The 13,288-nt window shown below is 43.2% G+C and overlaps 1 protein-coding gene across 2 annotated transcripts in view; it reads right to left on the bottom strand.

Annotated features, from left to right (window-relative positions):
- Positions 1-860: 860 nt before the first annotated feature.
- The window catches only part of LOC117411875 (Krueppel-like factor 7), a 31,720-nt gene continuing 19,292 nt past the window's right edge, over positions 861-13,288 (bottom strand). The window contains exons 2-4 of one of the 2 annotated variants that reach the window (XM_034019689.3): positions 13,088-13,288; positions 10,365-10,488; positions 861-6,485 (exon numbers count right to left, since the gene is read on the bottom strand). The exon at positions 13,088-13,288 is cut by the window's right edge and continues 415 nt beyond it. In XM_034019689.3, coding sequence (XP_033875580.3) covers positions 6,434-6,485; positions 10,365-10,488; positions 13,088-13,288 — 377 coding nt within the window. In that variant the 3' untranslated portion in view covers positions 861-6,433. The other variant, XM_059032571.1, reaches the window with a different exon arrangement.

The following is a 13,288-nucleotide window of genomic DNA, read 5'->3' as shown; positions in this document are numbered from 1 at the left end:
TGTTTGTTATAAACGTTTGCAAATTATTATTCTTTTTTTCTATTTCAGTAATGCTACTATAACAAAGAATGAATAATTAACTAGCCTACACAAAGTGCTGGAATGACAGTTCAGAAGGACCAGGATTCTGGTTATGAATGGGGCACAAGGGGATAACTGAACCCTGGTTCAGACCTTAGCGGACAACCAGAGCAGGCTTGGTATTTAATTTAATATGTAGTTACCATCGCAGTAGCCGTTTCATGAAAATCGTAGAACAACAATAAAACAAGTTTAAAATTGATAGGCCACTGAGTTCATTCATCCCAGATGACACTGCTGCAGGTGACGCTGGGCAGACCGTATCCTACCAACCTGAGCAGCTACTGTCTGTAACAGTGCGGAGGCACTCCCAAGTGAGAATAATAGGTGATCTACGGACTTTTATTGTGTCACATGTTCTGCTAGCTGATTGAAAAAGGATAAAGACGCTATATAGAATTGCCCGAAGCAGGTCATAATGCCAAACAAGTACTGAAAGTTATTTCAAGTGATCCTGGAAGATAAGAAACAGCACAGCATGGTCCAATACATTTTACAGGTATTGTTATAACGTATATACCTGTGAGACTGGCTCTATAACTGAGCAACCCAGAGCCTTGTTCCAATGAGGTTTTTAACTGTGTACTTGAGCCCTGTTCATTCAGGTAATAATCCTGTTTATAATGAATTCATTCAGTACATAATCCTGGGGTTTGTTACCATGTGGGTCTTTGGGGCTTCACTGGATTGAACTGTGTTTGTAAGGATGTGTGCTACCTCCCCATCTCTCATTAATAAACATCGAAGAACACGACACACAAATGGAACCCCAAGCCAAGCAGATTCTACCATTTATTACACATATTACATTCTTAAATAAAAATGCTCCACAGAACAGTTCTTGCATAGATATCTTACAATACCAATTTAAAAAAGAATTATGAAACAGACCAGTAACAAAAATAAATTTTCTTCTTCCTTAATAAAGAACATTACCTTACTAACATCATATAATACAAATAATAATATTTTTTAAAACACTTTGTACAGCCAAAAAAAAAAAAAAAAAAAAAAAAGGGGAGGTGGAAATGAAACAAATAAAGCACACAGGACAGGCTGGAGTGTTTGTCAAAGTCAAAAACAAAACCAAGGTGCAATGGAGACTCATCGTATTTCTCCACACTTTGAAAAATCAATCTGTGAACCGTGGTAACGCTTGGAATCAAAACATCCAAAAGCTGGAAAAGGCTGATCTGTTTCAAGAACCCCAAAGAGAAATCCCAAAGGGGAACCTCTTTAAACAGCCAATCACTTTAAATGAGGGGGTTGACACAGCAGGAGTATGGGGTTCTGGGGTTTAGGGGAGTTTTAGGGGCTCAATGGTCCTATACAATTATAATACACTGGAAAGCAATGGGACACCTGGTTAGTGTGCCTCAATGCAACCTTGCCATTAAAACCAGACAGGAAATTAACTGTGGGGGGGCTGTCCTGGGAATCTTTTTTAACCAAAAATAAATAAATCAATCATACTAAAAACAAGTTAAAGTGAATATTTTCAGGTTAGCAAAAGAAGTGGTGTTGTGCAGTTGAAAACAGTGCAGGAATTCGGAGTGCACAGTGCCACTGGTGTCAAAGGGGCTGTGGAGCCTCTGTGTGCCAAGCCAAAGGGAAAATATGCCCCTCATTCCCAAACTGCAAAACAGCCCTCTCAGAGAGCTTTGTGATTTCTAGCTGAAGATCAAAGCTGATCTGCACTGTGCATGAACAGAGAGCACCCCTGTGATGTTACAGAACTACAAGCAACAAGGTGGTCCCTTAAATTAACATCCCCAGACAGTGTTCATAAAAAACGGTGCAAATTTTACACTGGAGGAAAATAAGGTGTTTGCACGTGGGGGCCGTTTGTGTGTGTGAACATTGCACTCCCAGTGATTGAATCGAGGATAACAGGCTGGGCAAGCACAGCTCCACACTGATAGAGCGGACAGTGTAAAAGAGACATGCTGTGTATCTGTGAGACATCTTTGCATGTCAAGACTATGGGAGGGAGCAGATGCAATGTACAGTGACAGTATTTCTCACCTTGGCCATTTAATTTATTTATTTTTTTTTTACAACAATTTCCCACAATCGGGAACCCTAAAGCCACACAGTGGCTGGTCCTCAGACCACGAGAGGTAATGGAAAACCATAAACAATCCCGGTTTAATAATAAAAAAAAACAAAGCATCAGCATCAACGTTCAAAACATGCAGGCAGGCGCCTGACTGAGCCACCACCACGGGCAGTGAGCTACGTCAAAACCCATCCCTTGCAAATTAAACAAGTAAAATAAAAACAGAGCAAATAGGCCTGTAGAAATGTATAGCAATGGTACACCTCCCTCACCCATGACTCAGCTTGCAGCTCACTCACCCCGGCAGGACAGTGGAAAGAATACAGCCCCCGTGGCACTGCGGATAAAACCCACTACTCGGAATCGAGGAGGCAGGGTCTTATATACTGGAGTAGAGCAAGGTGGAGGGAAGGGGAGCTCTTGACAGAATACACACACACACACATATATATATAAAGATGCAGTTTTTCCCTAGCCAGCCGTTACAGAAACAGATTCTCATTTTCCAGAAATGTTTTGGATGATTTCCCTGTCCAAACCCAAACAGACATTTCAATGTCATTAAAGCGATCCTGCAGGTATGGCACCTCCTGTGGTGCAGATTACTAAGGGTTTGCATTAGCTCTAGCGGTTTAAAAGCAGTTTCCAACGCTGGAAACAGAGGTGCACTGAAGCAAGGAGGCGTACTGGCGGATTCCTGAGGGGAGGGGGCTACTCAGTCCCTGCTGGTCAGACAGGGTACTGCATCTTTAACAATCCAAACATGAACAGCTATGTGGACACGTGACAGACAGGTTCCAGCAGACTGACTAGGGGAGCAGTATACAGACAGCGTGCTCTTATCAATGGAGTGACATTGTTATACAGAGGCTAAGGCTTGGAAGGGGAACACTTTCATTCATCACAACTGGTAGGGATCAGATGTTGAAGCCTGCGGATGCCATTTGCAATTATGCGTGATCTGCATGGCTATAGGCAACAGCTACTTTAAACTATAGCCACTCCACATAACTTTGTACATTTGTTTTGTGAATAAGCCTTACTAAATTACCTTAAAAACTCTGGTCTGGCTAATGCATACAACCCTCTCCTGGTAGATGATCCAATGATCTTCCATATTAACTGTCTCCTGGTAGATGATCCAATGATCTTCCATATTAACCCTCTCCTGGTGGATGATCCAATGATCTTCCATATTAACCGTCTCCTAGTAGATGATCCAATGATCTTCCATATTAACCGTCTCCTAGTAGATGATCCAATGATCTTCCATATTAACCGTCTCCTAGTAGATGATCCAATGATCTTCCATATTTATGCACCCAGAGACCAAACGCTATTATTATTTTTTACAGGGAGCCGGCTCAATGTTTAAAAGGGGCGACGCAAAGGAAAAGCGGGAGTTTCCTGCGTTAACGGGGGCACAGTGCAAAATCTTTGGAAAGTATAACCATGCGCTTTCACAACACAGACCGTCACCATGTACGGACTGTAGCTGTGCTTTGGAACTGGGAAAACAAACTCCGTTTGGGAAAATGATAGGTGTCAAACTCATACAGGTTCATAGATTTTATTAATTGCATTATAGCTTATTTTTTATATATATATAAACAGCGCCTCCCCCACCCCCCTCCAAAAAAATTAACAAATAAACGAGGATTGATTTCAAAATCAATCAACCCTTTTTATACATTTGGTTAATTTTACAAAACATGCACTTTATCATTGTTGTTGTTAATCTTGTATTATTAATATTGCTATAATAATGATAATAATAATAATAATAATAATGATAATAATAATATTAACAACAATAATAACTTGTAACATTTACTCATAAATAGGTGTCCCATTTAAATGTTCCATTAAAAAAAAAAAAAAAACCTTTAACAAACTCCAGACTGGATTTATAAAAGCGCTCCCTTTGTTTGATTGATTTATTGGTCACTTTGTTGGCGAGTGGAGTTCATATATTTTAGAAATACGAGTTAAAGTAAAGAGTTTGTTTTGTTATTTCTAAATGAGAGATGGAACAGATGGGACAGACCTGACCCATGTGATTTCATCGTTCAGTGCTCCAGTCTGTGCACCTCGCCTGCACCACTATGTTCTGACTGCCAGTCAGTGCACCTCGCCTGCACCACGATGTTCTGGCTGCCAGTCAGTGCACCTCGCCTGCACCACGATATTCTGGCTGCCAGTCAGTGCACCTCGCCTGCACCACGATATTCTGGCTGCCAGTCTGTGCACCTCGCCTGCACCACGATGTTCTGGCTGCCAGTCAGTGCACCTCGCCTGCACCACGATGTTCTGACTGCCAGTCAGTGCACCTCGCCTGCACCACGATGTTCTGACTGCCAGTCAGTGCACCTCGCCTGCACCACGATATTCTGGCTGCCAGTCAGTGCACCTCGCCTGCACCACGATGTTCTGGCTGCCAGTCAGTGCACCTCGCCTGCACCGCGATGTTCTGACTGCCAGTCTGTGCACCTCGCCTGCACCACGATGTTCTGACTGCCAGTCTGTGCACCTCGCCTGCACCACGATGTTCTAACTGGGTCAATCAGCACTGATGAGAATGAACCTGGGGGAGCCCAGAACTGTAGCTGGCTGTGCATGGAAGTAGTGAGGAATTTGATCTATAATAAAGTGTTTAAAATAGCCTTGGATGACATTTTTACACAACAGGAAGCATAAAACAATAGCAAAAAATGGACTTCATGCTCTTTTTTGGTAATACAAACTGGCCACATACAGGACATAGCACATTAGCTCCCGACATTGCTTTTTTCTGAGCATGTATTGGTTTTGCTGAGCATGCCCAGGAGTGTTGGTTCTGCTGAGCATGCACAGGAGTGTTGGCTGCAGAATATGAGACCAGAGAGACATTTGAATATGATTTAAACCATTTCTACTAAGTGTGTACAGTGACAAGTTTCACTCCAGAACCGATCATTCTGTAATGTGTGGCTCTGCCATGCAGCGATCAAATGGGGTACTTTTTTTTTTTTTTTTTTTCCTTTAAAGGAAACCTGTCAGGAAAGAAAACAATTTTTTTTTTTGTCTCTTTTTTTGTTGCTTTTTTAATAGAGAAAAAAAAGCACAGCTAACATTTAAAAAGTCAGTGCAGCCGACAGGTAAGAGATGGGCAAAATTTGTGTGGCCCAATGCATCCTGTGCTCCTGGGCTTGGTTGTTGCAAAGTTTAGCCATGTAGAATGTTGAAAGGCTGTTTATTGTGGGCAGACGGCCTCCTAAGACAGAGTGCAGTTCCAAGAAGGACGCAGAGCTCTCAAGTTTGCAAACAAGCGTTTCAAGTTTTCAAGAATGAGGCCTAATCCAGAAGGTAAAGTCGCGAGAGGTACGCTCTGGTATACATTTGAAATTGTTTTAAGGAAACCAGGCTTTTCCCCCCTCCTTTTAAGACCATCATAAAGCCTTTTAATTCCTTTTTTTTCCTACGTTTAAGTCAGTGCTAGTGCATTCTGTAGCATGCTGTCTGTAGATGTACACACACACACACACACACGCACGCACACACACAAATGAAGCAACCATTTTTGTGAGTTAAGACATTTCAGATCCAAAGAAGAGGCAACAAAGTGTTGCTGCCCAGTCAGGTGCCTTTATGGTCGCTGGCGTGGAAAGGAATGACATCTCCGGATCGGAGCGAGCAGAGGGGGATGGGCCGTTACAAGAAGAACACTTCCGAATTTTAAGAGATTCCCTGAAGCGTTAGGGGATCAGGTTTGTCCACCAGTTTTTGTTTGATTTGTTTTCTCAGTTTTGGCTTTAGTTTTTCCACATTTCATCTCCAAGTTAAAAAAACAAACACTGGGAACAATTTAATGAAGGTCGTATGCAATGGCGGATAATCAATGCAATCCTCTTGGGATTCCATAGCAACAGGAACACCGCCAAATAAACGAGGCGTGATTGTTTCAGCAATCGTTTGGCAGTGTCTGACTCCAGCACCAGGCTGGGTAAGGCATGGCCAGTCAAGTAAGGTTTGTATGCTCTTTTTTCCCAGCTCTCTTTCTTTCTTCTATTACCCTTCTTCCTCAAGACAGGACAAGCAGAGTGTATTCTGTGCTCTTCAAGATGTGTTTGGGGCTCCTTCCGATTGTGCAGAACTGCAGCTTCCTCTCTCTCTCATACATTATATATATATATATATATATATATATATATATATATATATATATATATATATATATATATATATATATATATATATATATATATATATATATATAAGGATAGATAGATAGATAGATAGATAGAGAGTTCTTCCTCAGATATGTCTCTTCATGTGAAGAGCCAGATGGTCGGACCGGGAGAAACACCTGAAACACACACAAAAAAGGGACGTTTTTAAATCAGTGCGGGACTTCCCTTTAATTCCAAACATTACTATGCAGTCTCTGATACACTGAGGAATCTGTTAAACACCAGTTCCATTTGTGTGCGGAAAAAACAAAAACAGCAATACTGCAGCTTCCTCAAAACAGTATTTTGGTCAGTTAAGCTTAGCCCTGCTGCTTGTTTAGCCGTGGGTTCAAAATCTTTGCCGGGTCTACCTCAGTGCCAATTTATTAACATTGTAAATGAAAGATTGTTGAAATGTCCGGGTCATTAATTATCCAAGTGAAAGAGCCCAGAGAGATCCAGACTGGGAGCTTGTTTCAGGTCTGCTGAAGAAGGGCTCCGCAGCCAGGTCAGGGGGAGGATCTTGTACTCTCTGGCTGGTGCACTCGCTCTACAGCGCAATGCTTCACTTGCTATGCAAAACAGACAGAAATCTTTGAATATGCACAAGCACCTAAAAAAAAAAGTGCAACAGTCACAGGAAATATTCCTCAATATATTATTTTTGAACCTCGAAGAGATTCATAAGCGGATGTTTCCACATGCACTTGACTTTTTGGCTGGTTTCATAAATCCCTGATTAGCACAAATCTTGGACTACCTAATTCTACTTCAGGTCAGGAAATCCAAGATTAGGGCTAATCAGGGTCTGTGAAACCAGCCTGATTTACTGTATCTAAACTAAATGCAAAAACTTTTTTACACATGTAATAATGCAATTGTATCACGTTACTAAATTGTGACAATCACTTTACAATTAAGACAGCCAGATGATAATTAATTTGCAAAAGAGAGAGAGAGAGAGAGAGAGAGAGAGAGAGAGAGAGAGAGAGAGCAAGAGCAAGAGAGAGAGAGAGAGAGACAGAAACAGAAAGTGAGACGGTGGATGTCTTGCTAGCTTGCAGGCATCTTATCCTATGGGCCGGACATTGCAATTCAACGCAACTGTATGCTATCCTGGGGAAACCCCAGGAGCAATGAAGCTTAGGTTACACTGGCTTTGTTTTTTCAGATACTGTATGTAAAATAAAAATCAGATCAGATCTGTGTTTAGTTGGCCTTCAACTCCTGAGGTTGAGCAGTTAAAGTAAGTCAGAAAACTGCAATGTCAGACACCGGACTTCAGAGAAGACGGCTGAGATCTTGAGATTGAAAAGGAGGGAGAGAGAGAGAGAGAGAGAGAGAGAGAGAGAGAGAGAGAGAGAGAGAGAGAGAGAGAAGCTTTGTAGCCACTGAATCCATCCAACGGTAAGCCAGCTTCTTCTTCATTTAAGAGGAGCTGGCAGTGACAGGGGGAGTGATGGTTTCCTGCAGAGATGGACAGATGGTGAAATGAGTCAGTGCCAGTGGCCCCAACACCAGCTGGCACTTCCAGAACCAATCGAGCAGCTGGTAGGACACATGCGCTCCCCTGCCACCGCTCACCCTGCCGCGTGTCAGCACTTGATTAGGCAGGATTAATGATAGGGGGAGCTGAAGTCGGGGTGGGCTGGGTTCCACACAGTACTTGCTGTCATGGGGGCAACTGCCTATAGGGGCTGGCTAATGGAGAATTGTACATCACCACACAAACCAAGCTCCCAGCTGCTTTTCTATATATCTTTTTTTTCTTTGTAATTTTATTGTCTGTCCAGTCATTTGTATTTCAATAATGATAATAAAAAATGTCCTGGAAAGGTTTTAGGAACACAATATGTGACCATCCCTGCATAATCGGAAAACTACACTTAAAGCAATCAGATGCTATTGCTGTGGAATTGTACAGGAATGCATTTGGCAGCAGTGTGGAGTAGTGGTTAGGGCTCTGAACTCTTGACCGGAGGGTCGTGGGTTCAATCCCAGCTGGAGGACACTGCTGCTGTACCCTTGAGCAAGGTACTTTACCTAGATTGCTCCAGTAAAAAAAAACAAAAAAAAAAAAAAACAACTGTATAAATGGGGAATTGTACGTAAAAATAATGTGATATCTTGTAACAACTGTAAGTCGCCCTGGATAAGGGCGTCTGCTAAGAAATAAATAATAATAAAATAATAATTTGGATGTGCGCCCATTCATTTCTCATGAACCCTGGGTTTGCTCCATACGTGAACACGACTAGATTCACAATGACACAATAACTTTCCCAGTCCAAAGAGTATTGGCGAGTATTGACCCCAGTGTTCCTGTTGAAGGGGATCTGTGCAACATGCATCTGGCCTCTTTATTAAAGGGGATCTGTGCAACATGCATCTGGTCTCTTTATTGAAGGGGATCTGTGCAACATGCATCTGGTCTCTTTATTGAAGGGGATCTGTGCAACATGCATCTGGTCTCTTTATTGAAGGGGATCTGTGCAACATGCATCTGGTCTCTTTATTGAAGGGGATCTGTGCAACATGCATCTGGCCTCTTTATTGAAGGGGATCTGTGCAACATGCATCTGGTCTCTTTATTCCCCCTCTTTCCTTGACAATGACGAATGCCAGCCAGCGTGTGGGTCAATTGTATTGATTTTAGGAATTTATTTTCTGCGCTTCCCCATTTTTCATTTTTGACAAATGATATATTTATTTTTTTTGTACTTGACATTTGGGCTGTTTCCCTAACATTTGGTAACCTTGACCATTTATCATTAAGACACAGGATCAAGTGAATAAAACGTATTGGTTAGGACAGGGGTGTTTTCAAGAACCCCAGAATAGACACACACCAACAACTGCACGCTATAGGAGGTATAAGAGAGAGAAAACACAAAGAGATACATGGGAAATGAAGGGCTGACAATGGAAATGAACTGACTGACATCTGCCAGCACTGTGCAAGCAGGCATCACTCACAGTTCTCCTTGATTGACCTTAAATGCCCTTGCATGTCCCATTGTTCTAATAGTTCTGCTCCCTTCTTTATTATTATTCTGGCTCTAATGCTTATAAATGATGTATACCCACCCCCCACCCCTCAATGTGTTTTACAAAGTGGAGGATGTCCCTACAGAGTTGTTTTTCCAGGAGTTACTATCTTTGTGGGGACATTTTTTCAAATGTTGTCCACACATTGATAGTAATACCTGCCCCCCCACCCACCTACCACACACACACACACACACACACACACACACACACACACACGCGCACACACAGTGCAAGAGGAGCTTTTAACCTTTAACTCTCCAGCCACACAAAAACTAATCCTAAGAACAATAGGCTGGCCGAAGCCCCACTTCAATGGAAACTCAAAGGCTTGCAGGAAGCTCTATTGATTCTTGTTTCCTGTCAGACAGAGTCTCTGCTGTGCTGTTCCCTGGCTCTGCAGCCCGCTCTGCTCTCACTGATCCCACACCTGCTGCCTGGTCCTGAAGGCACAATCTGTCAGGTAACAAAGCAGAGACCCCGCGGAGCCCGCAGCAGAACGGGCTTCCGTTTCCACCAGGCCTCCTTGTAGCCTGTGTGTATACTGTATAGTTACAACATAGCGTCGATTCACAAACTCGCTTCATTCGCATTCAGGCCATGGCGACAGCAAATTGAACATGTGCTACAGGGATGGGAATAAGACTCCCATTGCAGAGCAGTTCCACCCATTCCTGGTTTGGTTATGAGTTTAATAAGATACCTGAGCTGTATACAATAAGGCTAATCATGCTCGTAGTAAACCCTGGAATGGGTGAAACTGCTATGCAATAGGAGTCTTATTTCCATCATTGTGCTAAATGTATATTTTATGACAGATAGTAAAACATCCAGGAGCTGGCACTCACTATCAGTCTGGACTTTTATCTTCTATAAAGCTGCTCAGAAAAGGTCCTAGATTAGCAATGGGTCTGTGGTTTGCGTCACAGAGGGCTGGGGTACGGGTACCTGGGCAGGGGCTCTCTTACCTGTCGCAATGGTTACATTTGAACGGTTTGGCTCCAGTGTGCTTCCTGTAGTGCCTCGTCAACTCGTCGCTCCGTGCAAAGCGCCACTCGCAGCCCTCCCACGAACACTTGTAAGGCTTCTCCCCTGCGGAGAGGTCAAGCACAAAATGTTACTGTGTAGAAGAGACCCCCTGACCCCATTGAGACAGAAAACTAACACAACCTAACCCCATTGAGACAGAATTCTTTACAATCTGCCTTTCCCAAATTCTGTACAGAAAAGCCACTGAATATACTCTCGTTCCACCATTTAAAAAATACAATCCATTATTTTAATTTGGTAAAAATACAACATATGCACACATATATATATATATAAAAGGTATTTTAGCTTGATCTGAATAGAAAATAGTCCATCTGACGTCTCAGAGGCTGCCTTTGGCCTGCAATATGAACACAGCCAGTTTACCTTGAAAGACAGGGTTTGCTCACATACATGTCCCGTTTGTTTTTTGTGCACACAGTAACTTGTTTTTAGGACCAGGCATTAGCAAAAGCTTGGAATAGCCCCTTTGAATACAGCTTTTGCATACAAATGCAAGCTGATAAAGTAGGTGGGCTTTAGAATTCCATTGGACTAACGCAAGTCGTGGCTACATGGAGGCGGGGCAGGGTAGCACAATCAAGTTGCCATGACAACATGTAGTCCACACCAGAAGTAGGGTTTGCCAACCAATCAGGCCTCGCCGCCAGCTTGGTACACAGACAACCAAGATCGCACCTACCCACTCTAATCAGCTCGCCATTTGATTGATTAAACTATCGCACCCTGAATACACCCTCTCTTTATCCAGGGTCCACAAGGTTCAAGCCTCTTTGTAAAGCGCAATCCTTAATGAGCTTGACTGTATTGTAGTCTTCTAGCAGGGACAGCCGCCAGGATGATAAATGCCACTTAGTAAAGCTGGATTAAGACTTTTTTTTGTTATGATGTGATGCAACATGAGGTGAACAGTACTGTGATTAAAAGGTGCATCAGACAACGCGCATGGTGCAATTCACAGCATGCACAAAACAGCTGAAACATACTGCTTGAAGCCTTTTAGTCTCTAATGCCGGATCTTGCCATTCCCAGCTTCTCAACTTGCACTAAGGGAAGACTGGCTGTGACGAGGAGCAGAAAACACACCTGAGGGGGGAGCCACACACCTCAGCATTTCCCCAGCCTGCGTGCCCTCTGCATGGCTAAGCAGACACCAGGGAGGCTGACAAACAGCAGTGATCAACATGCTCACATCCCGATTTAAACACTTGCAAACAAGCTGAACCTCTGAGCTCACTTCACCTTCTTGAAATATGGAAAGTCTACTAAACAGTCTATAACAGAATGGGAAAAAAACTTGCATGTAAGTTGTAATGAAAATAACCAGCTAGCCTCATTAAAAAACAAAATATAGCAGCAGGGTTTTCCCTGGTCTATTTTTTCTTTCTGTCTTTCTTCTCTTTTTTTTTTAAAGCCTGCAGCGAGTCAGGGACGCAGGTGAGAGACACTCTGCAGGATTCACACTCCACTTCCATTAATTGGAGACAGATCCCCAGAGGTTGAACATCAGCTCAGCAGGCTGGGCCCTACACCCACGGCAACCAGAAAAGCCAGCCAATTAGAGCTCGGAGACATGGAGCATGATGCAGTCGCTTAGCAACTAAGAAAAAGAAACAGAAGAAACCGAGGAGGACACAACAAGGCAGAAGGCCGAATCCTGCACCCACAGAAAACACTCCAGGAAGAGCCAATTACTGCTTGGAGGCACAACATATGATACAGTTGCCTGGCAATCAAAACAGACAGAGAGAGAGAGAGAGAGAGAGAGAGAGAGAGAGAGAGAGAGAAGTGTAGCAGGCTGAGACTAGCACCCAGCGCCGCAAGTAATTGGCCAATTACTACTTTCTGCCTGGTGCTGATGTGGTATCCTAGCAACCAGCCCCATCCCCCTAGTCAGATAGGTGCCTGTGTAGCAGTTAATTACATTTTCTCAGGCAACTGAAGAAGCAGTTATATTATCTGTGAGGTTGTTAAAGTAGCTGGGTAAAAGCCGTTTATGGATCGTTATTTTTGAGTTCATGGTGCTGGTGGATACTGCTTGATATTATGAGCTATTCCAGCTCCCCAACCCCAGCGTTCTTCCATATTGCTACTTACATAACTCATGCCAGCCATTATGAAGGCAAAACAATTAGCACACGCAGGGCGATGCACTTTCCATACATGCGGTAGCTTTACAAGCCGGTATAATCAGAATCTTTGGTGGCTGTAATTTATGGGCATAATTAAAAAAAAAAAAAAAAAAGCTGATTAAGTGAATTACACTGCTGAGCTTTACTTGTAACAGATCATTGTGAACACGTATTATTCACAGTGCTCTCACATGCCTGGGCTTTTCAGTTTTGGTCTCCTGGTTGTCTACTAAAAGACATTAGGTATAAACGAACCTCAGCCATAAATTATGCTGTTTAAAAATCTTTAAATTAGGTATGTATAACACATTTAAATAAATGCAAGTCTGCAATGGCATTGTATCTGCTTGGTGCTTGGTAAAGGTTTCTGTTCTGGACACAGGATTAAACCTTAACAAAAAGTGTGTAAACAGACTCAAAACAACCCCTGAGGAAGCAGTAAGAAGCAAATCAGAGGTGCTCGCAACCTCGGGAGGCGGTCGACCACTCCAGACGAAGGCAGCCCTTACCCGTGTGTGTCCTCTGATGTGCTTTCAGGTGGGAGCTCTTTGTGTAAACCTTGCGGCAGCCGTTGAACTGGCAGCGATGGACCCGCTTCTTGTTTTCGGGGGTAGTTTCAGCTGTTCTGCTGCCAACGGCCCCCTGCTCTCCATCACTCTGCGCCCCCTTCGTCGGGGAGGGCAGAGTCGCCGCAGCGACCACCTTGGCAG

Source organism: Acipenser ruthenus, chromosome 10 (genome assembly GCF_902713425.1).
Source record: "Acipenser ruthenus chromosome 10, fAciRut3.2 maternal haplotype, whole genome shotgun sequence".
Taxonomy (NCBI): Eukaryota; Metazoa; Chordata; class Actinopteri; order Acipenseriformes; family Acipenseridae; genus Acipenser; species Acipenser ruthenus.
This window is presented reverse-complemented; position numbering and strand designations above follow the sequence as displayed.